Source organism: Lissotriton helveticus, chromosome 12 (genome assembly GCF_964261635.1).
Source record: "Lissotriton helveticus chromosome 12, aLisHel1.1, whole genome shotgun sequence".
Classification (NCBI taxonomy): domain Eukaryota; kingdom Metazoa; phylum Chordata; class Amphibia; order Caudata; family Salamandridae; genus Lissotriton; species Lissotriton helveticus.
In genome coordinates, this window is record NC_136073.1 from 66,777,355 (window position 1) to 66,803,303 (window position 25,949).

The window sequence follows — 25,949 nt, forward strand, 5'->3', positions numbered from 1 at the left end:
GCAGCAAAATTACAAGATCCAGATGTAGATCTCGATAAAGCCCTATCTTTGGATAAGCAGGTGCTTAGGTCCTCTAATTTGAAGGCTCAACATTTTAAAACTCTCTAATTTATACTACACTCCTTCTAAATTATACGACTGGGGTATGAGGACAGATGGTAATTGCCCGAGATGTTAGCAAGGCTCGGCTTATCTGTTACATATATTCTTTTTTTTTTGTGAAACTTACTACAATTAAAACAGAGATCGAGAAATTCCTAGAGGGGCTGCTTGGCTCGAAGATCAGTCTATCCCCAACAGTGATGATCCTCTGGACTGACTGTAAGCTGGGTCTTAGTAGTAGCAGAGAAACCGAGGCATTTATCTTTTTGGTTGTGGCAGTCTTACGGATCCTGCTCTCAGCTGCATGGAAGGACCCCTCTCCCCCGACCTTCTCAATGTGGTTGGCCAGGCTCCTCGCTATCATAATATAGAATCTTTGCTCTATCTACATAAAGGCAGAAAATCACAGGATTTCGGCTATAAAATGTGGGCCCCTTGAAGGTATGGAGGGAGGGCATAGTACGTTAATTCTGTCCTGACATAATCTATCAATTTTCGGTATGAATTTTATCATCTTTTATGACCTATATTTATGTCTATCTTGGTCCTCCACCCCGTTTTTTGGTAATAATATCGAATTGTAATTATGTATTTATGTATTGCTATGATCTCTTTTATGAACTGTGCTGCATTAATCATTGTATAACTATTGTACTTTTTTGATACCGGTTAAATTCTCAATAAAAAAAAGGAATACAACATACAATTAAAATTAATTCCTGCCTCGCTAGCCATTCCTTTAGCTTTGGGGACCTGAAATAATCTGAACTGTTGCATTTACATGCAAGAGTCGTTTTTTTGGCAGCAATGACAAGGGTGATGGGTGGTGCAAGCTGCAGTGGCCTTCTGGTCAGAGACCTAGCACTTAATATTTTACAAATTAAGCACTGTTTAGCGCCCTCTCCCTGTTGGAGGAGTTATCCGACCTATAGATATTTACTTTGACATACTCCGCGGCAGAGACTAGACACAGGATTAGTTCATCAGGTATATGCTTCCTTGCAGTAACTCACAGATTTGTCACCAAAGTAAGGGGACTGCTCGTGCACCAGCCACTGTCCTGCTGCAGAACATTATCTGTGGTTCTACCTCACTCCTTCATGCCTTAATCACTCTTATTGTCGCTGTTTGCCTTCACTGGTGGACATGTCTGTGGCTGGCGCTCCTGCGGCATCTACACTGATGTGATGCCGTGCTGGACAGCATGGAATGACTTCTTGGCTGGATTTTGTGGCTCACTGTAGGGGCTTTGATGGGCTGTGGAGACCCTTCGCAGCACTGTTCAGCTGTAGCTTTTATCCCAAAAACTGTCAGCAACTTCTAGCTGTTCCTCATTCAGGGAGCACACCTGACTTCTGAGACAGTCCACCCTCATGCAGTGCCAAGCCTGCTCCTCTCAGCAGGCAGGCTTCTATGCGCTAGGTGGACCTTGAGCTACTACCACAATCCTGTGCCACGCATGCTCCTCTCAGAGCAGGCAGGCTTCTATGCGCTAGGCAGACCTTGAGCCACTGCCTCAATTTGTGCAGACTTGAGGTGATGCTCCCTCACTTCTGAGAGGCTGGCTGCCACGCCGACAACGGGCCCAGGTACACAGGAGTGCCTCAAGTACTCTGGGAAGAGGAATTGGCCTCGTGGCTAGGGCGGTCGACCTCTAATCTGGGTAACTGGGTTCGAGTCTCGGCAACTAAGCTGACCATCCTGTGATTCTGGGCAAATCACTTAATCTCCCCGTACCTAACAAAAATCAATGTGTCCTCATGTCCGCAACTGGTGCTCATGTAAAGCGCTCGGATACCCGATTTTATATAGCGATCCCGCTATATAAAACTCTTTAAAACAAAACTCTGCAGAGCGCTCCCTTCCTTGGTCACGAACTTGTAACTGGAATGAAATGGCCTGTTTGGCGTTCCCTGGTCTGGAAAATGTGTAGATAAATTGATTTGGATCCACTGTGTTTCAGAACCAGTTTCTGTGTTGGTTTCCTTTCAAATGTCACTTTCTTAAAAATAATAATGGCTTTATGAAGTCTGACATTGCTACTCTGGCTGTCCTCGGCCTTCCTGAAGCAGTAATCGGGACAGAGTACCTGCCAAACTCCTCCAACTTCCCCAGCTTTCGTACTGTTACTTGCTGCGGATGGCCCATAGAGCAGTTACTCGCTGCCCAGAGGTGGATCTCTGAATACCCACACTGGCTGCTGGACACGATCAAATAGTCATTCTGTCGACTGTGTATATATGCACAACTTTTATTCAGATCAGTCGTCTGATTCTGCAGCCAGGGACAACAAACTGCCATTCCGTGTCGAATTACAGACTTCGGGGTTCATTCAAGCATTCTATACATTACACTCGGCGCATTCTCCACACAGGCTACCTTTCCACAGCGCACACCTGGGAAAACCGAGACCATCCTGTCGGCCTCTTTGCAGTACCCAATAAGTCCACGAGATGGCAGCCAAGTTCAAGCAAACACGACCAGAAGACAACTGTCTGTTCTCAGACTGTGATCATTCCGCACTCCTGTTTTAGTGAGTGACGGCGAAGAGGGGCGGGCCCTTCCCACAGCAGTGTGGGCCACCAGGCACTTCCCTACCCTCGGAGCCTGGTTCCTAGACTCCAGCGGTGGAGCATACCTCGCAGGGTTCATATCAATGGAGGCTGATCTGAGGCCCTGTTTTGATAATGAACACAAAAGGTGTTGTCATTACAATGCCAATAGCTGAAACTCTTGTAAATGCAAGACCTATTCAATTTCAAAGAAGCGGCGGCCATTGCTCCGGGCTGCTTGGAAAATGAAAGCGTGCCTGGCGCTCATGCCTGCAGTAAGAGAAACTCCAAGACAATAGTGTTTACAGATTAAATAAGACACCCTATAACATCATGGGAGGATTCAAATGAAGACAAGGCGGTACTAAGATGGGACTAACAAGCCTATTAACGAATCAGTTGGCAGTATTTACAAATGACAATGACCCAAGCCAATGAAAAATATGGGTGGAGCTTCAACTCCATAATACCGGCCATTTGTAGCTCTTTGAAGAGTGAATGAAGGCCTTATTGTGACAGGAAAAAAGTCCACAATATCCTATGTACGCACTTGTTAAATTACTTGTATCGTTTTTAATCAGGTGCCATTACCGCAGCTCTGGAACACATTCAAAAGTGGCTTCTGTTTAGATTTGCTGTTGGAAGTATGTACAGATAAAGGCTAAAAATACCAGCTTTAGAGAATTTTTCCAAATGTGTACCAGCCAGGACATCAAAATACTGGTTGTGCTGGGAGAAACCAGGCCAGGTGGCCCCCCTAATATGGGTCCATCGCTTTGTATTGAACTCTCCGCATGGAACCCTATTGAGGAGTCCATGATCCCAAAACGGGGCAGTTTCCTCAAGCGTGAGTTCCTTGTAATGACCATACCTGTTTCCTCAAGCGTGAGTTCCTTGTAATGACCATACCTGTTCCAGTGGGGGCTCATCTTCAAGCCTCTGGGAAGGGCCCCTCTCTGCCAGCGAGCAAATGTGTGGCTTGTCTCTGAACTGGACATACTCCAAATCCCCCTCCCAAACTCTTACATTCCCTCCAGATAATGTTCAACCACCTGTCCTCCACCTTCCTAACTTGGTAACGTTTCTGGACTTTCTGGCCTTGCAGCGAAATTATATTCAGGGCAATCCAGGGGTTTGGCTCATTTGTGGCCATATGGTGATAGTCATGCCTGATTCTTTCCTGCTGCTTTGTTTGAGATTCCTTGCCCTGTGGCTATCTCCTGCCTTAATTTCCCACCCTCGTAGTGTTTTTCCTTTTTTGTGTGCACTCTAACTCCCTTTCTGACTTGAGGCTAGCTCCTGATCGAATCCTATGCATACATTCCCTAAATTAACCAAATAGCCCATTTTTTTAGCTTTAGATATTGGCTTTATTGTGTGCAGTGTTAGGGTTTAAAGTCCAGCCCCTGCTCATAGAAGCACATTGTTTCAGAGGGGACAATACTTGAACCACAGACTTTAGAAAACTCTTGCCCAGGCCTGGTGTAATGTGCTTGCTATGTATTTCTTTTATTTCTATGGATGTTATAGCTGCAGTCCACACCACACCTCTTGAAGAGTTTCTCTTCAAAGGTGCACTTGGAGTACAACTCAACGCCTCTCATCTACTTTGTCTCTTCAAATTTAATGAAGTTGTTACCTTTACACCTGGGTGGTGGACGAATGTTGACTGACGTACAAATCTGTATGGCTGGTCTGGCTGACCAAGATCATTGCAAACTTCCCTGGTTCTGGCCCCTAAACAGGTCCTGTAGCCCTGCCAGCTCCTGTGCATGGTGGTCCACAGAATCAATGTGTAGCCTTTCCTGGCACTGAAGACCCTTCTCATGTGCTTGGATCGGACACTCGCTGCCCAGGTGGGGACTCTTGCAGTTCTTGCTGCCCCTTGTAGAGGATATGGAGCGCCATCTAGCAGTTACTTCTCTCTGATTGCACAATAGTGATCATGCAAACACCTGTGTTCCATAGTGGGGGTTTGAATTGGCATTATCACCTCTGTTGATCTTGACCAGTTCTTGTTGCGTTCCATGTTTAGCCTGCTTGCCCAATGGCACCATGATCGCCACCGCCCTGAGTGAAGACGTGCTACCTGAACTGGACGCTCGCAGAACACGCCTCCGGGATCCGGACTGTCTTCCAACGGAAGCAAACTCCTCCATGGCCCTGTTCCACATTTCCTCGCATACATGTGCGACTACCAGGATGGTAAGTGTGGCTTTCTGGAGACCGCAAACCTATGCAAGAGTGTGCTTGGCGCTGAATGTGCGAGCTTCCTTGGGTGGATGGATGTTGTGGAGTTGGGCCCAACAGGTTTGCTTGGGTAGATGGATGCCTTGAAGTGATGCTGGGTGCATCTGATGTGTGGTTCCTTGGCTAGATGGATGCTGTGGAGTTGTGCGTGTCAGGTTTCCTTGGGCAGATGGATACCTTGGAGTGCTGCTGGGTTGCATCTGATATGCGAGGTTCCTTGGCTTAAAGGATTCTGTGGAGTCACGTTGGGTTGCATCTGATGTGTGGTTCCTTGGCTAGATGGATGTTGTGGAGTTGGGCCCAACAGGTTTGCTTGGGCAGATGGATACCTTGGAGTGCTGCTGGGTTGCATCTGATATGCGAGGTTCCTTGGCTTAAAGGATTCTGTGGAGTCACGTTGGGTTGCATCTGATGTGCGAGGTTCCTTGGGTAGATGGATACTGCGGAGTAACGTTGGGTTGCATCTGATGTGATGTTTGGGTAGATGGATACTGTGGATTGACACTGCTGCAAGATGGCACTGTCTGACACGGTTCCTTCTGAGCACTTCACTCTTTGCTGTATTTCTTCATGCTGGTTCCTTTGACTTAGCCTTTTCTGGTTGGGTCAATATGTGACCGGACAGTTAAAGGCGCCTGCACCGGCCGGCCCCTGTGCTTGAAGGAGGGTGTGCTAGCGTGGAGTGTTGCTCCAAACATAGGTTGTTCTTTCTGCTAATGTTGCTAGGAAAGCAAGGGAGTCTCAGTTCATCTGATTTGGGGACAGAAAAAATACCAAGCTTCTCAGCAACACTCACCCAAAGCACTCCATTTTAAAAAATCTGGACTCTGTGGGAGTCTGTTAATCCCTTTCTTTTTGTTTTGAAATCCTTGCTGCGACAGTGTGGCCTTTTCAATTAGGTTTGTTTGTGGCTCTATCATAGAAATGAAGACTGCATTAGCACTGCAGGTGTCCTGTTTCTTGGGCACCTGTACATCTTGTCCCAACCAATAGGAGCTTCACTATCATGACATGCCTACTTCCTTGACTCAATGTAGCTTTGTCAGGGATCTCCTTATTGGGTAAAGTAAGGGGGTGAGTGGCTTATCTAAACATGTTTGTGTTTACACTCTGACTCTGAATGTAGTAAGTTATTAATTACACTTTAAATGGAAGACAGAGTTGAAAAAGTCAGACATGTCCCAGAATGCACAGAATAAAACCAGGTTTGGGCCAACTGATTTTGAACATAGAACGGTGTTGGATGGGGATGTTACACTAGAAACAGAGGCGCCATAAGTCACGGGAGCAGTAGCCGTGCTCTTCTATCCGCAATATTGCTAATTTTACGCTGATGGATTAAGAACCTTGGGATGACTTGTGGGGGTTGAGCCCTCAGACGGGATCGTGGTGGGGAATGACTATTCTCCAGTTAACATGCAGAGAGACTCTTGATTTCATTAAGACAACGGATGCTGTAATTATGTATTACCTTTATTGCTGCCCCAACATGCAGCCCTTTAAAGAGCAAACCTACATTGTGAAGTTCCATTCTGGAATAATTGCACAGCATATATGACCATAGCGACAACCAGCTTCCTCTTTTAAGCTGCGATGCAAAGAAAGAACTTTAACTCGAAGTAAGATGAAACATTTGAAAAACTAACTTTCAGGCAGGAATCCAACATACACCAGTGGTCTGATCCAATCGAATCTTTTCCTATGAACTATTCTAAGAATAGGATTAAAGGCTACGTTGTGCATATTCTAAATACATGGCACAAAATCCATATTTCTCATTCATCTTTCTTTTCTTCCTTATAAAAAAATCATAAAAGGACTAAATCTCCTAACCTTATCCATGATGGAATGTAGGGTGAGGTGGGGAGAATCATGATGGCCTCAGTCTTTACTGAAATCCCGATTCTCTTTGTATGTTAATTGGAGAATCCTCATTTCGTTACAAGAGTGGAGGCTATCACTATGCATGTTTAAAAGCGCTCTACAGATAAATAGCTTGCATGCTTTATTTGTTTCAAATAAAAATGCACAAAGGTGCTGGCATTTTACCAATCTGCTTCCTTGAGGATCTCAAAGTGTACCACAGCCCCGAATACCTTACTGGCCATGGCACCTACTGTTGGAAGACCACCCAAAATTGACAAGTCTATACCTGCCTCACTCATTACTGTCCTAACCCACCTGGCTGTAGTAGCAGTAGGCGCTGCCTTGTGAAGTCTAACATAAGATATTAACCCGTTGGACGCTCGTGTGCTCATGACTAGCTGAGCTAGTCAAAACGGTCTGAACGCTCCCACGTGGGGCTAATTCCCCTGCTGTGCTGAACATTCTATGAAAACTGGTGTGGCCGTGACTAGCTCAGCTCATCATGAGCACACGGCCACCGTGGCTCATGACGAGCTGTGCTAGTCACGAGCACCGGGACGCTGTGCACGCCCCCTCTCCCCCCCCAGCACAGCAGAGAAATTAGCCCCGTGGCCAACGTGTTAAAAGCTGGTCATCACCATCCTCTCTAAATTCAGGCGTCCTATGTTCATATACCCTCATTCAATTAACCACACAAAGTTGGGGGACAATCCTTGTATGAGGCATAGAAACCTTCTTTGTCCATTTCTATATATTGAAGTGAGCACCTTCTGAAGAATAAACGGGTTGCAAATCTCCAACGTCAAGAACTGAAATCCTGCTGAATGATGCAAATGGAGAAAGAGTTGCCAATTTCTGAGATCTGCCTTAAGGAAAGATGAGAATTGCATGGCCATATGTCAAAGTTTGAATACTAAATTAACATCCCAAAGGGAATCCAAGCACGGCCTAGGAGGTCTCTTGATTCGTATTCCCTTCATCATACTACATATCAGTGGATCATTCTCAGCTGTGATGTCCCCTATGAGGGTGTGGCCAGCTGAAACCCCTGCCCTACGGCAACTAATAGTCCTGTAAGGTAAACCTGATTTGAAACCATTTGGTTAGGTAATTGGTCAAATAAGTCACAGGAGCCTCCACGGGATCCAGATCCCTTTCTACGCACCAACTACACTAAACCCCCTTATCTCTTCCTAGTTCCTGAAGACCACGACTCGTTCAGTAAATCCTTAGCCTTTCATGAAAGACCTGAGAATCTTGCAGAACCCCCGATTCTATAAACCAGGTCCAGCTTTCCTTCTATCACCAGAGGATGCCTTTCCTCACTTGGGCCCATCCGCAAACGCTTATGTACTGGTGTAAAAAGGTTCTTGAACTGTCAATCGATAATCCTTGAGGTTGTGAGTTGAAATGTGATCTGCTGTCAGAATAAATCTATGTTCCCAACACAAATACCATGTGTCCCTGGCCAATTCTGTTAACTTCTGGGACATCGACCGTCCCAGGCAATTGATATCGGAAACTGCTGGGACATTTTCAATGTGAATCCAGACCATACCATTCGTCAAGAACAGTCAAACTCTTTGGACCATTGGGCCTGGCCATCAACTCCAAACAGTTTATGTGCAATGAAGCTTCTAGACCTGACCATTGTCCGCCGATCTAGATCATAATTTATGCCAGCTCTCTGTGCTAGGTAGCAAACCTGAACTAAAACTCTGGCACAATCCCAAAGATTGTTTTGCCATTCCTACAATCTAGGCAGTTTAGCTGACCGAGCCTCTGTAGATGAACATATAGCGAAAAGACCCCTGCGTAAACCAACTATCTTAATCTCTGGAGGGTCCTGTAATGTAGGTGGCCTGGATTAAAAAGGACAGTAGAGCAATGGTTGTTGCCAAGTCTGAGGCTCACAACCTCTTTCCGCAAAATGTATCGCACTTCTTTCCTTATTTTCTTTTCTTTCTTCTTTGTTGGTCAAAGAGCCAGGATTGCAGAGTATCTACCACAAAACCCAGACTCAGAGGACTGACTGGGTATCAGTACTGATTTCTCCACATTGATAATGAAACCCCATCTCTCCAAGAGATCCTTGGTTACTCCTAACTGAACCAGCAGCTCTGATTTTACCTGATTCATCAACCGGATGTCGTCCAAATATATTATAAGCCAAATTACTCTCTCCCTTTTGAAGGCCAGCATGGGTCTTAGAACCTTGGTAAAACACAACAGAGCAGAGGAAAGCCCAAAAGGAACCACCAAGCTAGAAAGCCACTTCAAACCACCTGAAACACAGGTATTTTTGACCTCCCTGCTATAGGGATTGTGAAATATGCATCCTTTAAATCCAGCTTTCCTAACCATTTTTTTTCCTTCACAGTATCTCAAATAAATGATGGACCAAATATCTGAGGTCCCTTAAGATTATAACTGGACACACCCCTTGTCCTTTTTCTCACTAGAAAAATTGTGCTCACAAATCTGTGCTTGTTTCACTTACTATTGCACCCATTTGAAACATATGGGAAATTTCCACATCCACCAAATCAATTTTTTGTCAATCTAGCTCTCTGGGTTGAAGTTTGAATGGGGGGCTCCCAGAAATCTATTTTGAAACCCGACATTGCCCCGAAAACTCAGGGGTCATTTGTAATCTCTTTTCTTAGCCTTTCAGTAGCTTTTACTGGAGAAGAACCTGCACAAATTGCCCCACATACCTTCAGAAGCTGCTCTTGCTCTTCCTTCTCCAAATCTAAATCCACCTCTGTGGGTAGAAACCTGGCGCGGTTTGGAAACCTTGACCATAGGTAGTGGTAATTACAGCGTCATCTTAAAAATGAGTTTTTAAAAAAAAAAGATTGAGGTTCTGAGTGGCGCGGAGCTTCGCGGGGAGGCGCATTCCATGCAACAGCTGCTTTAACCGAGAGACTGTCCCCCCCTAACCGTGCCCGCTGAAATCGTGGCATAACCAGCCGACATTGGTTATCTGACAGGAGAGGGCGGTTAGGTACATACATAGTGACGCGTCGCCTCGGGTAGAGAGGCCCTTGACCATGAATGGCTCTGTAAGAAAAAAACAAGGGTCTTGAACAATACCCGTTGGGCCACTGGCAGCCAATGCAGACTACGCAGATGCTGCAGAACAGTAGACCTCCTCGAGATGTTAGACAAGTCTAGCTACGGCGTTCTGTATAATCTGAAGGTGGTTGGTCAGGTAGGCAGGAATGCCAATAAACAGGGCGATGGCGTAATCTAGGCGAGAAAGAATAAGGGCACGCGCCACTGTTTCTTTAGCCTCCCTCTGGAGCAAGGGAAAAAAATCTACGCAGGGCTTTGAGGGTACCAAAGCATACAGTGGTTAATTTCTTGATGTGATCCTCAAATTTAAGATTTCCCCAAACCACACTCCCAGATTTCTTGCTGGGTTTCCCGTCGAATGGGGGCAGGGAACATCAGATGGCCACAGTAGTTCTCTAAAGTTGGTAGGGAACTGTCCATAAAGGAGAATTTCAGATTTTTCCTTGTTGTACTTCAGCTGTGCAAGTCAGCGGAAGACCGAAAGGCAAAACTGGACAGATTAAGTATCCAGGTCATCACTCGTCTAGGTAAATAGTAGCTGGGTGTCATCAGCATAGGCTATAATTTTTGTGCCCAGTTCTTCACTCAAAAAGATCAGAGGGGTCAGATAAATGTTAAACAGGGGGCTTAAAGTAGTCCCCTGAGGTACCCCAGTGGTTAGTAGCCTGGCCGAGGAAGAATAGGGAGCCATCCACACCTGCTGGGTCCGATTATACAGGAAAGATGTCAGCCACTCCAGAGCAGAGCCGGTAATGCCAATGGAAGACAGCCGGGTGAGAAGGACATAAGATATTAAAAGCTGGTCCTCACCATCCTGTCTAAATTCAGGCGTCCTATGTTCATATACCCTCATGAAATTAACCACATAGTTGGGGACAATCCTTGTATGAGGGGTAGAAAACATGACCGACATTCTTTGTCCATTTCTATATATTGAAGTGAGCAACCTCTGAAGAATTAACCTGGTTGCAAATCTACAGAATTTCAAGATCTGAAACCCTGCTGAATGATACAAACTGAGAAGAGTTGCCAATTTCTGAGCCCTGCCTTAAGTAAATATGAGAATTGCATGACCATATGTCAGTTTGAATACTAAATTAGCATCCTAAAGAGAATCCTAGCACGGCCTAGGTCTCTTAATTCTTATTCCCTTCATTATACTACATATCAGTAGATCATTCTCAGCCGTGATGTCACCTATGAGGGCGTGGCCAGCTGAAACCCCTCCACTATGGCAACTAATAGTCCTGCAAGATAAACCTGATTGAAAAATTTGTTAGGTAATTGGTCAAATCCGTCACAGGAGTCTCCACAGGATCCAGATCCATTTCCACACACAATCTACACTAACCCCCCTCTTCCTAGTGCCTGAAGACCAGGACTCGTTCAGTAAATCCTTAGCCTTTCTTGAAAGACCTGAAATTGTTGCAGAACCCCTGATTCTATAAACAAGGTCCAGCTTTCCTTCGATCACCAGAGAATGGTTTTCCTCACTTGGGGCCTATCGGCAAACCCTGATGTACTGGTCTAAGAAAAGGCTCCTGAACTGTCAATCAACGCAATCCTGGAGGTGGTGAGAATTAGAATGTCCGAATAATCCTGTGTTCCGAACACAAATACCATATGTCCTTGGCCAACACTGCTAACTTCTGTGACTTTGAACGTCCCAGGCAATTGATATAGGAAACTGCTGAGTTTCTCAATGTGAAACCAGACCATACTGTTTGCCAAGAACGGTGAATCTCTTTAGACCATTCGGCCTGGCCTTTAACTCCAAACAATTTGTGTAATGCACTCTCTAGACCGGACCATCGTCTACCCCCAATATCTAGATCAAAATGTATGGCCGCTCTCTGGGCTGGGGAGCAAACCTGAACTAAAACTCTGGCACAATCCCAAAGAATGTTTTGCCATTCCAACACTCTAGGCTGTCCAGTCACCACTTGCGGTCTGATTGAGCCTCTGTAGATAAAAGTATTGTGTCCGCATATCAAAGACCCCTGCATAAACCAATTATCTTTTAATCCCTGGAGGGTCCTGTAATGTAGGTGACCTGGGGCAAATGGCCTGGATTGAAGAGGACAGAAGAGCAATGGTTGTTAAGTCTGAGGCTCACAACCTCTTTCCCCAAAATGTATCGCACTTCTTTCCTTATTTTCTTTTCCTTCTTCTGGGGCCAAAGAACCGGGATTGCAGAGTATCCACCTCCAAAATCCAGAAACTCAAAGGACTGACTGGGTATCAGTACTGATTTCTCCACATTGATAATGAAAGGATCTCTCCAAGAGATCCTTTGTTACTCTTAAATGAACCAGCAGTGATGGGAGGCTCACCAAGAGTGAAGGGTGCAAAATCTGCCACCAGAGGACTACTAAAAGTGTAGTTTGAATGCCTTGGAGTGTCTCTCAGAGCACACCTTCATATACGACTGGTGTGGTGCCAAATGAATACACAGTACTTGACTAAACACAACACCACAATACTAACCGGTCTATGCTTACCAGGTCCACTGGGTAGAAGCCCCAGTAAACGACAAGACAAAAATAAAAAGTCTAATCCATAAATTGGAATCGCTCAAGAAAACCTATGTACATAAAACATGCATAGCAACGATAAGTGATGAGTAAAGGCATTAATGCATTAAAAATGATACTGGAATAAACCAGCAGAAATGCTACTTATCTGAATAAAGAGTGGCTAATAGAGGAAGCTGGTGGTTGCTTTGGTCCAATATGCTGTGCCATTATTCAAGAATTGAACTTTTTACTTTATGCATAAACCTTTATTGCTGCCCCAACATACAGACCTTTAAAGAACAAACCATCATAATGATAGCCTCCGGTCTTGTAATGAAACTGCTGTTACTTGGTGAGACCCTTGCGGGGCCACCCTGCGCGCATCAACGAGATAATGCAGGCTCTGGATGCAGAGCTCAGAAGTCTACATCTATGGACCAGACTAAACGTCCATAAGACTGAGAGGAGGGCTTTAACCTCTCCCACGCTCATGACGAGCTGAGCTCGTCATGAGCCACGGTGCTCCGGTGCTCATGACGAGCTCAACTTGTCATGAGCCGTGCAACGCTCGCATGTGGGGATAATTCCCCTGCTGTGCGAGCGTTCCACGGCAGGTAATGCACCTGTGACAAGCTGAGCTAGTCATGAGCACAGGAGTGCCGTGCCTCATGACGAGCTCGTCATGAGCGTGCGGGCGCTGTGCGCGCCCCCTTCCCTCCAGCACAGCAGGAAAATACCCCCCGCAGCGAAGGGGTTACTGAGTAACACGAGCCCCACCTCCTTTAAAATTAATACCTCCAAGACGGTCTCCCTCGCATAAGGGAAATAATCCACCCTACCTCATGGGCCTAATGTTTAACCAAGCACAGAGCTCTGAATCAATCAATGCATTTGTAAAGCGCACTACTCACCTGAGAGGGTCTCAAGGCGCCGAAGGGGGGGGCACTATTGCTCGAATAACCAGGCCTTGAGGTGTTTTCTGAAGGCGAGATGTCCTGGGTCAGGCGTAGGTGGGCGGGGAGGGAGTTCCATGTCTTGGCTGCCAGGTAGAACGATCTTCCTCCGGTGGTGGTTCTGCGAATCCATGGGACGGTGGCAAGGGCGAGGCTGGTAGAGCGGAGCTGGCGGGTGGGGGTGTATAAATGTATTTTTATAGGATGAAGCCCCGCATCCACACTGGCATGTGTCTTCAGAGAGCTGTTCCTTCACCAGCTGCTAGTATTGCAGGGCGCTGTACCAATAGGCTTTTTTATATATTTACTTGTTTGAATTGGATTAGTCTAAAATTGTATACAAGGATTGGAATTGCTATGTACTGTGCCTCCCTATTTTTAAAGGTTAAAAACACTTTGTGCCAATCTGTGAATTGGGCACCTCCCTCAGCTATCATATAGTCGACATGCTTCTTTACCCTGTTTTATCAAATCCGTTCATGTTTTTCTTTTCATGAAAACCTGAACCGGACTGAAGCTTCCCCCATGGCATGCAGTCACCCACACCACAATAGTGACCACTCTAAGCCATCTGCTTACCTTTAACCTTGTGCAGGACTAGGATGAAGATTTGTGTTAGACCTCACCTAAACTTATGGTTTGTACACCCAGGAGTCTGGTAGCATGTGGCTCAGCGCCCCTTTTCTGTCCAGGCAGGATTATCTGGAGAAGTATTTCAACAAAGGGTAGCAGGTTTCAGACCACTGAATTTCCTTTTATTTTGCTGGTGGATTTTTGGTCCATATTGTCAGGTGCTGCTGTGTTATGTGAACTTTATCAGTGAATTTATCAATACTGCTCTCTAAATTCGGTGCAGTAATGTACCGATTCATCCAGTTTAATATGTCCTTAGTTCAGCGCAACGTTAGGATTTGAATCGCGACTCGCGATGAGCGCTGGGGACCGCCTCTCAGATCTCTCAAAAGCTAGCCCTTAGTTTGGTACTGGAGCGTGTCTCTGTGTCTGTGTGTGTAGTTATCTCTATATATTTCTCTATTTGGAATCTAGAACCAGTGTTTTGTGCAGTGATGTCTCAATTTATACAGAGGCCTCTACTTGGAGCCTGGGGCCACCATCTGTAAATTGTACCCAGGGAAGGCAGCAAAGTGTGTTCGAGCCATCATTTAATCCCTGCCCTGCAGTTTTACCTTGATGAACGCTGCAGAGTGTAGCCGAGCTGAACTGTTGGCCATGGCTTAAAGATAAGGCGGCGTGGACCCCTGTAGCCCACATTGCCCTAAAATAACTGCTACCGATTTCTGAAGTTTTTTTTTTATAGCTTGTTTTGTATAAAGTTGTGAATTTGTAACCATGTCAAATTTGCAAATGAGTCTCCCGGGGGGGTAATCACATTTTTTTTAAATACAATGCCAGTTTTTTATCCTAATTTATAAAAGTTAAGGCAGCTTGAAAATGTTTTGTTTAGACCTTGATTGCGTAACTAACACGCCGGAGGTCCCTATCTATGACCTTGTGTTAATAATCAAAATGATCGTGGACACCAGTTCATGTGTCCATAAACACTTAGTGTGCAATGTACACGTCGTGGGTAATATCTGGCTATTGTGGTTCATGACCGCACTCTTTCTGTGGATCTCATGGTCCATTTTGCTTCTGTTGTGTCCCCTGTAGATCTGATTGGTGTTAGTGCAACATGCTGATGAAGGCCTTTCCACCTCCTCATTTAGCCCCACTCTTTCATTAAACCTCTTGAATTCAGTTCTGCTCTTCGTAAAGCGGTCTGTTGCAGGTTTGTGTTCGATCACACTGTCTCTAATGCTGTCCATTCAAGATCCTTAAAGATCCTTAACAGTGTGGTCTATTTTTTTCAGTGCACAATCCATTTGCTGATGAGGCTTGTGTCCTACACTTACATCAAATTCTAACTTTGTGCATCACAACCACATATCTTGGGGTATGGGCAAGAGCATAAACCAGCATTGGGTGTTGCAGTTCATCAAAGCTTTGTCCCGTGTAGTGCTCAGGCCTACATCAAGAGATTTCGACACAACAAGAACAGACCCTACAGTTCACAAATGTTTATCCTGTGACCTAGAGGTGTTTTATAGTCTGTTCTGTACTTGTCTGACCTAGAGCGAATATGCACCACTCAGTGTTTAAGGGCAGCAGTATTCACAACCGAGTGGAGAATCTTTGATTAGAACATTGGAATGTAAGGCGCTCTATTGAAGACCATGGAGTGCTACGGGCTTATAATGGCTGGTATAAGCCCAGAGCATCAACATTCCAATTCCACAGCTGTTCTGTGAATAAAGGCCTCACAGAGCAAGAGGGGATGTCAACACCCTTTGGCTCCGTGAGGCTTATGTTTTACTATGTAGAACATTCTGCCCTCTCATGGCAAAGTTCTAATAGCCCTCCGCTGGGCTATACTGGCCGTTAAAGTCCCACTCCCTTGTTAAAGGCCCTTGCCTTCGGCTCGGGCCTTCAACGCTGGAGCGGGTCTTTAATGGGCGATATAGCCCGCTGTGATGGGCTGTAAGACTATATTAATGGATTTCTGTTTGGTTGACTGTGTAAGGCACCCCTGTCGCAGCAATCCCTCCATCTCGGATAGATCTGCTGGCGACACTCCTTTTAAAGATAATGGATGAACAGTGCTACCTCACTAGGGAAATTCAGACCTTTTTCTTCGTGGAACAGAAGGTACTTAATGTGTCTCCCACCCTAATTGTGAAATCTAAAACTGGTTTCAGAATGAATAGTTTACGTTGTACATTTTAGGTGTGGATTCTTTAGATTGAGCTGGGTAAGAAAATTCACACTACTTAAATCCTTCCATTCACAAAACCACTAGAGTTTAGATTACAATGGACTTGCCTCAAACACTTGACCTGAAATATTGGATGTTATACACTGTAATAGTCTCCGATGTGGGCACAAATTGCAAGTGGCTCCTATAACTCTCACCCCTGCCCTGTGCTCGCAGTGGTCTGAATTAGGAGTTTGGTAATGTTTATTGCACCCACTAATTACCAGGTGAGATTAAGTTTACACCTCATGTGCCATTTCAGCAGATCAAACCTTCAATTTTACAAGTGAAAAACTGCCCATAATTATTGGGTCATGTTGATTTTGGTGCAGCATGCACTGACATGTGCGTGTTACTTAAAATATTGTACTAGGCGCCATTTGTTGCACCCAATTAAATCCCTTATACTGCAGTGTTTCTGCACTTCGGAGTAGGTTTGAAGCAAAAAGACTGGAGCACACCAACAGGAGAAGTCTCCCACATACAGGATGGCGTGTACTTGAATGACTGTTTGTTACATACAGGGTGACTTGTCCAGGGAGGTCACAAAACCCTCTAGCTTTGCATTCACACCACTTTCCACCTCAACTTGTGTTTTGTACCCTTGACTGTAGTTTCTACTGTTAAGAGGGCATTTACTGTCCATCTGTTCTCAATATATACACTCCTCCACATTCATTATCTACCTTATGTGATACATCGATTTTTAAATGGAAACTTCCCGAATAATCGCCTGTTGGCGTTATAACCTAACTAACCTCTTTAGCCCTGATGAAGTCCAAAAAGCCGAAACACTCGGCTGCTCTTAATCTATCTACATAAACAATTGTGAACATTTGACTCGTTGAGAGCAATAAATACTATTGGAGCCAATCACAAGCCTTGAAAGGACCCTATCTAGCCTACGAACAGGGGTCGAAACGTCGACGACCTTTTCTTTGAATTTTGGGCCTCCGGCACAGTTCCCTGATTTCACCAAACTATGGTTGTGTCTGTTGTAAGGTCCCCAGTTTATTATTGATATAATACATACCGCAATTGTGTAGGTTGTTTGGTTACTTTGGACTAATTTCAAGTGTTTTTGAATTCATAATGATTTATGTTTCTTTTTTGACTCTGAACTTTTGCACTACTTTTTGAGCACTGCCTTCCTTTCCCTTCCCTTTCCCCACCTTGGGGCTATGCATTTATTTATAAAGTCAAATGTCATGTTTGATTGATTCAAGCGCAGTATTGTTTAATAAATAGCAATATTTGACAACTTTTGAGCAAAAAAATTTTTTTTTTTTAATTATATTTGTGAATTGTGATTGTGTGTTGCACTCACAACACGTTCTCCTTGCGGGGACCCCTTTACACTTACTAATCACAAGCCTTGGACCTCTTACTGATATTTGTAACAACTCTATAACCAAGGTTGGGGTGTGCTCCTCTACGTTTTTTTTACTACAAACTGTAGCGGGGACCCAACTTTACTTTAACCCATACCTTGAATCTTGGGTAGTACAGCGTTTAAGATTGTTTGAGCATCACAACTTTGTTCAAAATATGTTTCAGCTAGACTTAGTGCTACTTACTATTTTCCATACATGTTGGGCTGTGCAGCCATCTGGAATCCCAATTCTAAGGGGGCCTAAAGTCTCTCCCAGCATTTTTCTCCGCAGCCTGCTCACACTTGGGTAGTCTGCTTCTTTCAGCTTGGTGCAGGCAATAGTGTGCTATTTTGGCATCCTCTGCTTGGGACGCAATCAGTCTGAGGAGGTGAGAGAAGACATTCAAACTGGTGCCACACAGCAAAATATCCTCCCCATCCACTGATTGTGCAGAGCACCATCAGAGGCCCATGTAAAATATGAAACAAACGGAGGGGACAGAGCTAGGACTTGGTGCAAACACTTGACCGACCCCGTAGTTCCCCAATCATTGTGTAGCATCTCATCTTGTCCAGGTTTATGGATAGGGTGGTTGGGGTGTCCTATGTGTAGACGCACAGCTGGGATAATCTGCATTGGCAACTCTGGCCCTTCTGACATTCAAGTTTGGGTTATGATTTCTTACAAGTCATCGATGTCTCCTCATTGGTTAACTCATCTATGATCATATACCATACCTGGATGGAAAGCTGCTTTCTTAAGACTTGAGGGGGAAGAGTGAACCCTTCTCAGTCTGAAGGCAAGAGCTTTGGCAGAACACTTTCCTGTGATTCTGTGTCCGGTTGTATCGGACAATCTGACACTGGTTCAACATTTTTTTGTGGTGTTTTAATAAAGTGCAGATTTGTTACAAAACCAGGTTGGTCGACTTGGGGGGGATTTTTTTTAATTTTTGGGGGGAAATTGACTAAATGGAAGATGCATTGGTTTTTCCCAAGAAGAGATGTCCGAAGCTGTCTCATTGATTGTTTGGTTGATAGATGAACTATGGGGTATCATGACCATTACTTCATCAGGATCATCCGCAGTGTAATGGCACTTCTGACTGTGCACTTGAATGGGTGGTGTCTGAAAGTGACCTGTGGTAGCTGAGCAAAAACGCTTGATGGAATGAGACCTGGTGATCTGACCTTGGATAAGCCCACCTTTGCTGTGCATTGTAAGTGTGATCACTGGCTGCTTCCCAGCCCTACAGTTGAGCTTCTTGCTTTGTCTTCTCCAAACCACAGTTTGATGGCATGTATTTGGTGAATGAGAACGCAATCTTGTTCGACCGAGAGGTGATTCCTGTTGAAAAGCCAGTAATCTCCAGAGATCCAGAATACAAGTAAGTTTATTTCCTATGTTCAGGGGTAGGCCATCTTGGAGTTTTGAGGGAACTGTAAAGAGGTGCACTTTTTTATGAATCTGTAGATTGAAGGGGGTTGTGCACAGTGGGTCTTTAGCGAAGATGCGCAGGTGGATGCTGCTTGGATGTACATGACACCTGAAGGAAATGTCTTTGCATTTATCAGATACAATCTTAAAACCCAACCAGAGCTCTCCAAAGGGATATGTCTTTGATTAACCCTGTTGGGTCATGTTTTGTTCACTTGCACCTTAGTGGAGAGAGTTTTGTTTCATTCATAGTGAAGACCATGCCAGATGAGGCCCCGTTAAGGTGTATAATGTAGCTATTGTAGTTGTAAATGGTATTTCTGTAGCACTTACCACCCCCATACGAGGTGTGAAGTGATTTGTGGAAAGTAGTAGTCTATTCCGGAGCCCATAAGTAGAGATGAACAGTTGGAGCAGTGTAAAAAAAATATATAGAAAAATGTAAAGTTCTTCTTTTTTTGTGCATTAGTTTTTAGGTTTGTGCTCTTAAAAAAACCCACAAGCAGACGCGCAACCACAATTTAAAGAACATTCAAATTTATACCTTTTTGTATCAAAAAGGTACTGCTAAATGAAATTGAAGATACCAGAAATCATTTTGTTTAAACAAGTGTTTAATGGTCGTATGTGTATGTACAGAGTACCATCTACAAAATAAATCATTGATTGATTTAGGTGCTATTACCCTGGAGAGTGCTGTTAAACCTTCAGGTGAAGAATTGCAGTTCTCCATCTAAACCAGTGCTATCCAGGAATACAGTACCACCCCCAGTGTGTGTGGGCACACCTGTGGCCCACCTGGTTACTGTCTCCCAGGAATGAGCATTAAAGGCCCAGTGGCCATGGTACCTAAGGGCATAAAATGCACCTACTCTTACCCTACTGCACATAGCATGAGTGTGGTTATTGCAGTGAGGACAGGAGTGTTTTGTAAGCCCTGTGCCTCACTCTTGCCACAGACTCCCCTTCTCTTGCCTGAGTGGGTCAGTTAGTGGTTGTGTTGATATATTGTCTGAACGGATCCTCCATTGACCTTGCACAAGAGGCACCGGCTGTAGACTAGTTTGTCCTTTCTATAGACGCCGGGTCCTATTTGTGTCCTGAAGTCTAATGCCCACAGCACCACCTCTCACCTGGGGCAAACCTTCTCACTCCTTTCTTTGGGGCTTTTCAGAGTTGCTTTACTCAGCGTTGGTTTCTCTTCCAGGTTGACCATCCGTTGCCGCTACCCTGTAAGCCAAACCAAGAGGGTCTACGGAAAGAAGAGGGTGATTCTCCAGAGAGGGGCTCAAGGTAAAGTTTCTTCCCTTGCAATCGCTTAATGTATGGGTGGACTTGTCAATGGACCGTCCAGTGTAGAGTTCTCGTGCAGGCCAGCATCCCGAAGGAGTCCTAGAAGGTTGCTTGGTTTGAGGTATGCTTGGGATTTGAGACCTATTGTGACGTTCAACGGAAGACCCTTTAAATCTGTTCAGGAGTGACCGAGTTCTAGGAAACCCCTTCCAGCACATCTAGATACCCATAGCTTTTCCACTGGCTCCATCTCTTGTAGAGGACAGTGAGGTGTGTCCATTTCTTAAAGTGGGGTTAGTTACGTGTTGCATAAGTGCGCGCATTTGGTTTGTGATTTCCACTGTTTCTGGACACTACGTTGGTGGGTTGCTTGTTGGTTGGGCCCATTTACTCCTACAAGTGTTTCCACTTTGTTGAAGGAAATGAGATGTTGGTTGAGAGCTGAAGCTGGGATAAGAGGCGGGTGTCCTGGTAACTATAGGGTGCGCCCTAAAAGGCAGGCTGCGTTACAGTAGAGCTCTGAAGACGCCCCATATTGGGTCTGGTCACCCAGTCCTCTATTGTGTTGGTAATTTTGTTGTGCATTTACACATGCATGCAGGAAGAGGCTATGTCTATAGAGCCTGTGGCAAGTGGTTTCACTTTAACAATCCCCATGTCCAGGTGTGACTGAAATGGACTCTTTAGATCTCGCTGGAAAGCACAGCCATCTGCAAGACCTATTGCTACTGTTCTTTAACCTTCACAGTGGGGACAAAGGGTTGTTTCACACTTTAAGTGGAAAGTCTGTGGCAGGGGGCAATGCGAGGACTTGCAGAAAACTTGTACACAAGCCTTGGCTACAACATTAAAACTAGTCTGTGGTGCACAAAGGATTGCAATACATGTATGTGATGCATGTCCTGTGTGAAACATTCTGATTGTGACATTCACCTGATGGCCCCTTTAAGGGGGTGTGGCCTGGTAGTTGGCACTGCAGCATTCCTTGTCAAGGTGACTGTGCAATGAAGGGCTCCCTTTATCATGTTCCCTCACAATGAGGAAGGATCCGGGTAGGGTTTCATGCTGCTGTCTCCATTTTCTTTTTAGTTGAAAGGCAAGCGAGTCTGAGGAAGGTGGCCCGACATGCTCTGAATCTGCAGTTGACGCTGGCCAAAGGTGAGCAGTGGGCACGTGGAGTTTAGTTGATGAATGTTCTTCTTATGTAGAGAAGTTCACTTGATCGCCCTACGTGAGTTGGTGTGAGGTGGAAAGGGAACCAGAGGATGGAGTGTCCCTGTCCCCTACTGAGACATTGACTGCTCCTTTTAGACATAAAAAATGTGCACAATCTCAGATCTGACCACATTGCTCTACATATTCTCTATGCATTTGTTAGATCAGACTTGTCTTAAGTTTGACAAGCGGCCATAGTGCATTGTGCTTAGTGGCGTTGCTGGATGGGCGAGAGGCAGGAGCATTTTTTGTAGTCATTGCTGGTCTCCTTACGCCGGGGTGGGGGGCAGGACAGATTCTCCCAAGACCACTACCCCTTCGACAGATTTTAGTAATGTTCAATTCATAGTCTGCTTAGTGTGTTTAGGTGTGGTGTGTATAGATACACATATATACATTCTTCATAATTTCCCATTGTGGGTGGCACCACCGCTTACCTATTGACCCTTGTGTGCCCCCCTAAAAGTTGGTTTTAGATATGCCACTGAGTGCTACCCAGGAAATATTTTTACCCCCCAGATTGTGTTTTTGGGGGGGGGGCTATATTTTCCCTCATGGTAAAAACTTTCAATACAGATTTTTTAACTTTGAGGGTTTGTTGGCTTTGTACTTTGAGCTACTTGCAACATAAATGGGTGCACACAGAGCCTTGATGTAATTACCGATCGGTGATATGACTTGCAAAGCCAACTCCTTGATTGACCAATGTGATTTGTTACTGATGGGGTATTGTTCAGTGACTTTGAACAGTTGGTCTAAATTAGATCATTGAATGGCCAGCACAACCTCCGCATGTAAGGAATCCATCTTCCCTCTCTCGTTTACCTTCAGATCGCTCTTATGACACTTTTTACCCTGCGGAAGACTTCACTCAAAAGAACCTGGCGTTGGTGACTCTTTTCTTGGAATTGGAGCTGCTGCAGCACGGAGAGCATCAGGCCGTGGTACTGGAGGACTGCTGGGCGACTCCGACTGCTGATCCGGATGAGATCCCGCGGTGGGACCTCGTATCGCGCAGGCACGTATTGTGTGGATGAGTAACTGAGGTTGACAGGAGCAACTGGGTGGGGCCTCTGGAAAGGTAAGTGTATAGTGAAGTCTGTGTGCTGATTGTGATAGCCACAGCAGACCCTGGATCTTATGGTTGTTTGGTTTTGGCAGAAGGCGTAACTCATGCGTTGTATTACTTATGGAGCGCATTGTCAGTCTGCGCTCAGGTACACCTTAATTGGCTTGACTGTTGCAGATTGAGACAATGTACCTAATTATGGGGGAAAAGTGCAGTCCAAAGCATGGGCAAGAATTTTCCAATGCTGTGGAAAGTGCTTCTGCGACACAGACCAGCAATGGTCTATCAAATTGAGAGGCAAGGATTCCCCCACACATGGTTGCTGAGTTGAACAGTACCACCCTGCGAGGGAAGCCTTCTCATAAAAAGGCCCTGAAGTGTGAACGGGTTGTTTCCCGTGCCACTTCCGACGAGGCATGCGGTCACTGCCTCCTGAGTCACTCTGCCCCCACATCAGGAATCCAGATCATAGAAGCAAAGGTTTTTCCTCATTTACATGGGGCCAACCCCTATGCTGGTGATGCAGCCCCCTATGTCTGGACAGTGTAGAATGTGTTCCCTTACAACTTGTATTAAAAGGGCGGCACCAGTATCTGGGGCCCTTTTTGTGATCCCATAGACTCCAGTTGCATCCCTGGGGCACCCCAGGATGCTTCTCTAGGGGTGAGGATTCTAGGGTGTTGAGGTCCCCGCTTGAAGTGTGGAGGTTCTTGCTGATAACACTTGTTGTATATATGTCTTATAGCAGGAATGATACCGCGGAGGCGGGCCGGAACTGGAGAAGTTGAATGGGAGTGGCCTCACAAGAGGAGTCGAGCTCCTGTTGATCAACTGCTTACTGTGATTACTTTGCCCAAATAGCTACATTTTGATAGCTTTGCCCAGGATTTTGTGACTTGTATGAGCTTAAAGGCTTTGACCGCAAGATCATTAACAAACATGAAAATGCTGTTCATGTGTGACTAAGTCGGTGGTAATTTGGAGACTATCCCTCTACACCATGAAGTCTTGCTCTGCATCGCAATTCATGTCCAAGTCCTCCAGGGCATATGCATGATTGCAGTGTGTGCTGTTGGTCAGTGACCGCTATGATGAACTAGGCAGGGGCACCTGCTCTCCTGAGCCAAGCGGGAGATCTTTCTCCTTCCCAAGGGTTCTACGTGACCATGTTAAACACTCTGGCACATCCTGCTGCTCTTTCAAATCTCTTTACTTTTGAGCTCACAGCCTAAAAGGGAACAGCAGGGAAGAGCTCATGAAAGGAGAGAATTCCTTTTTAAAGCTAGTCTGACCTCTTGAGGACTCCGGCATCTTGGTTTGAGAGTTCATTTTAGTAGTAATAGCTGCATCCTGGCATTCTCATAACCTGAGGCAGGCAGGACCAGAATTTCAGTGCTGAAGGCCGCATCCTATGTCGCCTGGCTGGCGACTCCTACCAGACCTGGTATTTACCATACTGCTTGGCGATGTGGGTACGAGAGGCTGCTCTATATCCACTGTTGAATGGGGTTCATTATGTTGACTATTACTGATGTGTTGATCTTTCGTTACAGGTGTGCTGTTGATGGGTCTTCACACAGCACCAGCCTGAAGGACAGTCCTGTGGAAAATGTGAAGCGGTTCGCTGTCAAGGCGGTGCCTTCCACAGATGTGGATGGACTTCGTGGCCCGGTAACGGATGGAGGGTCCATGTTTGGTTTTGATTTGATCTTATGATATCCATAGTTATTTTGACAGGTGGACAGTGTAATGGTGCACCATGGTTGAGCTCTACCCATGTCATGGGTAGGTATCTGCTGCTATCTTAAGGTACGAGTGAAGTGCAGTGAGTGGTTATGAATGGATGTGGCTTTAGTGTAGCATAAAGTGCCAGAAATAAACTTCAATTGGGAGAGACTGCTCGTGGGTGAGAATATGGAGTTGCAGTGAACCGGAACTGTGAAGGCACTACATTTGCTCATGTTATGGCTCTGAAGGAGGGTAACTGGCATGCTAAACTGCAGGGCCTGCCCTGGAGAGGTTATCCGTAACCTGCAATATCGGTCTGTAGGGCACGCCTAACAATTACTTTGTCCTTTCTGTGAGTTATTAGATGGTCCTTTTATGAAAAATTTCAATGACGTGTGCCTGAAATTAGCCATGAGGCACAGGGTCAGACTGATTTGCATATGGCTGGGTCTGAAGTGAGGCGGTGAAGTGAGCTAAAGAATGATGATGGATTCAACCCAGATCTGTGACTTGGGGCGAGTGTCTGAAAAGTTTCAGTCCTCCAACCATCCTATCCTTGTTTGCCTTAAGTTGGCAGGGTGTACCCAGGCGTGAGTCCCTTGCTCACTTTGCCAGTGGATTCAAGCTAGCCTGGCTGATGGCTGTTCACCTAAAACCTTTCCCTGGAGGCTTGATTCCGGTACAGGGAAGACATGGCTTGGCAGTTCAGGCTGGACTGTTCCAATGAGGCACAGGGTCAGACTGATTTGCATATGGCTGGGTTTGAACTGGGGTGGCAAAGTGAGGTAAAGAACAATGATGGATTCAACCCAGATCTGTGACTGGGGGTGAGTGTCTGAAAAGTTTCAGCCCTCCGTCCATCTCCTTGTTTGCAAAATTATCCTTTAGACATGGCTAGATGGCGGGGGAAAGGTTAAAGCACTTCTGCAAGCACTGAATGAGCAATTATCTGGTACTGTGTGGTCCGCTGATTAAATTCTAGTTTACCCAGTTACATGCATTCTAGCATGTAGATTGCTTAAGAATCAAACTTTTCAGTTGACCTCTGCATCTTTCTTTTGACAGGTACACATTCACTGCAGAGTATCGGTCTGTGATGGGAGCAAAGCTGGCCAGGAGGCCTGTGCACAAAGCTGTGACCACAGGGAGGAAAGAACTGGTGAGGAAGGGGTTAAACTGGGCTGGTGGTCTATGGGGACCTGTGCACAAGTGCTGGCTTTTACCAATACTGTTCAACTTGTGATTTCACACTTGCTCTCTGCAGTGAAGAACATTCCAATTAAGTAGTAGGTAACCAGAATTGTAAGTAGGAGCAAAGGGTCTGGTGCAAGCGCTCACAGGGACAACGAATGTTGAAGGAGAGCTGATAACAAACCTGACTATGCAATGCCTGTGGCACCTGCATGTATGTATGAATGAATGAAGACCAGAGGCACCCCAGCATGTCTGAATGAACGAACACCAGGGGCACACAGTATGGCCGATCCATCTCAGGGGCCCTCAACACTCACCCCATTTGCATGCAGGTGTCCTTGTCGGGAATTTTGCCCACTTTTGTGCAATTTTCCAATCTATCAATATTGGCTTGTTTTTAGTGCCACCTTAATACACCGCACATGCGCTATTTGTTTTGAGGCATATTGTCTTACCAAGAACATAGAAAGACTTGTAGCGCATCCATTGATTAGCTTTCCTGGTCACTCAT

The 25,949-nt window shown here is 45.5% G+C and overlaps 1 protein-coding gene and 1 long non-coding RNA gene across 2 annotated transcripts in view; both read left to right on the forward strand.

Annotated features, from left to right (window-relative positions):
- LOC144797860 (uncharacterized) overlaps window positions 1–21,645 on the forward strand; it is a 97,259-nt gene extending 75,614 nt beyond the window's left edge. Inside the window, exons 15-19 of the mRNA XM_078668663.1 lie at window positions 4,690–4,859; window positions 18,792–18,889; window positions 20,147–20,232; window positions 21,322–21,390; window positions 21,611–21,645. Of these exons, the coding sequence (XP_078524789.1) occupies window positions 4,690–4,859; window positions 18,792–18,889; window positions 20,147–20,232; window positions 21,322–21,390; window positions 21,611–21,645 (458 nt within the window). The remainder of the gene's footprint in view (window positions 1–4,689; window positions 4,860–18,791; window positions 18,890–20,146; window positions 20,233–21,321; window positions 21,391–21,610) is intronic.
- Window positions 21,646–22,282: 637 nt separating this feature from the next.
- Window positions 22,283–25,404, forward strand: LOC144799027 (uncharacterized). The gene is made up of 3 exons (XR_013603732.1): window positions 22,283–22,465; window positions 24,070–24,187; window positions 25,310–25,404. It is a non-coding gene; the product is annotated as an uncharacterized LOC144799027 (long non-coding RNA).
- Window positions 25,405–25,949: the final 545 nt, after the last annotated feature.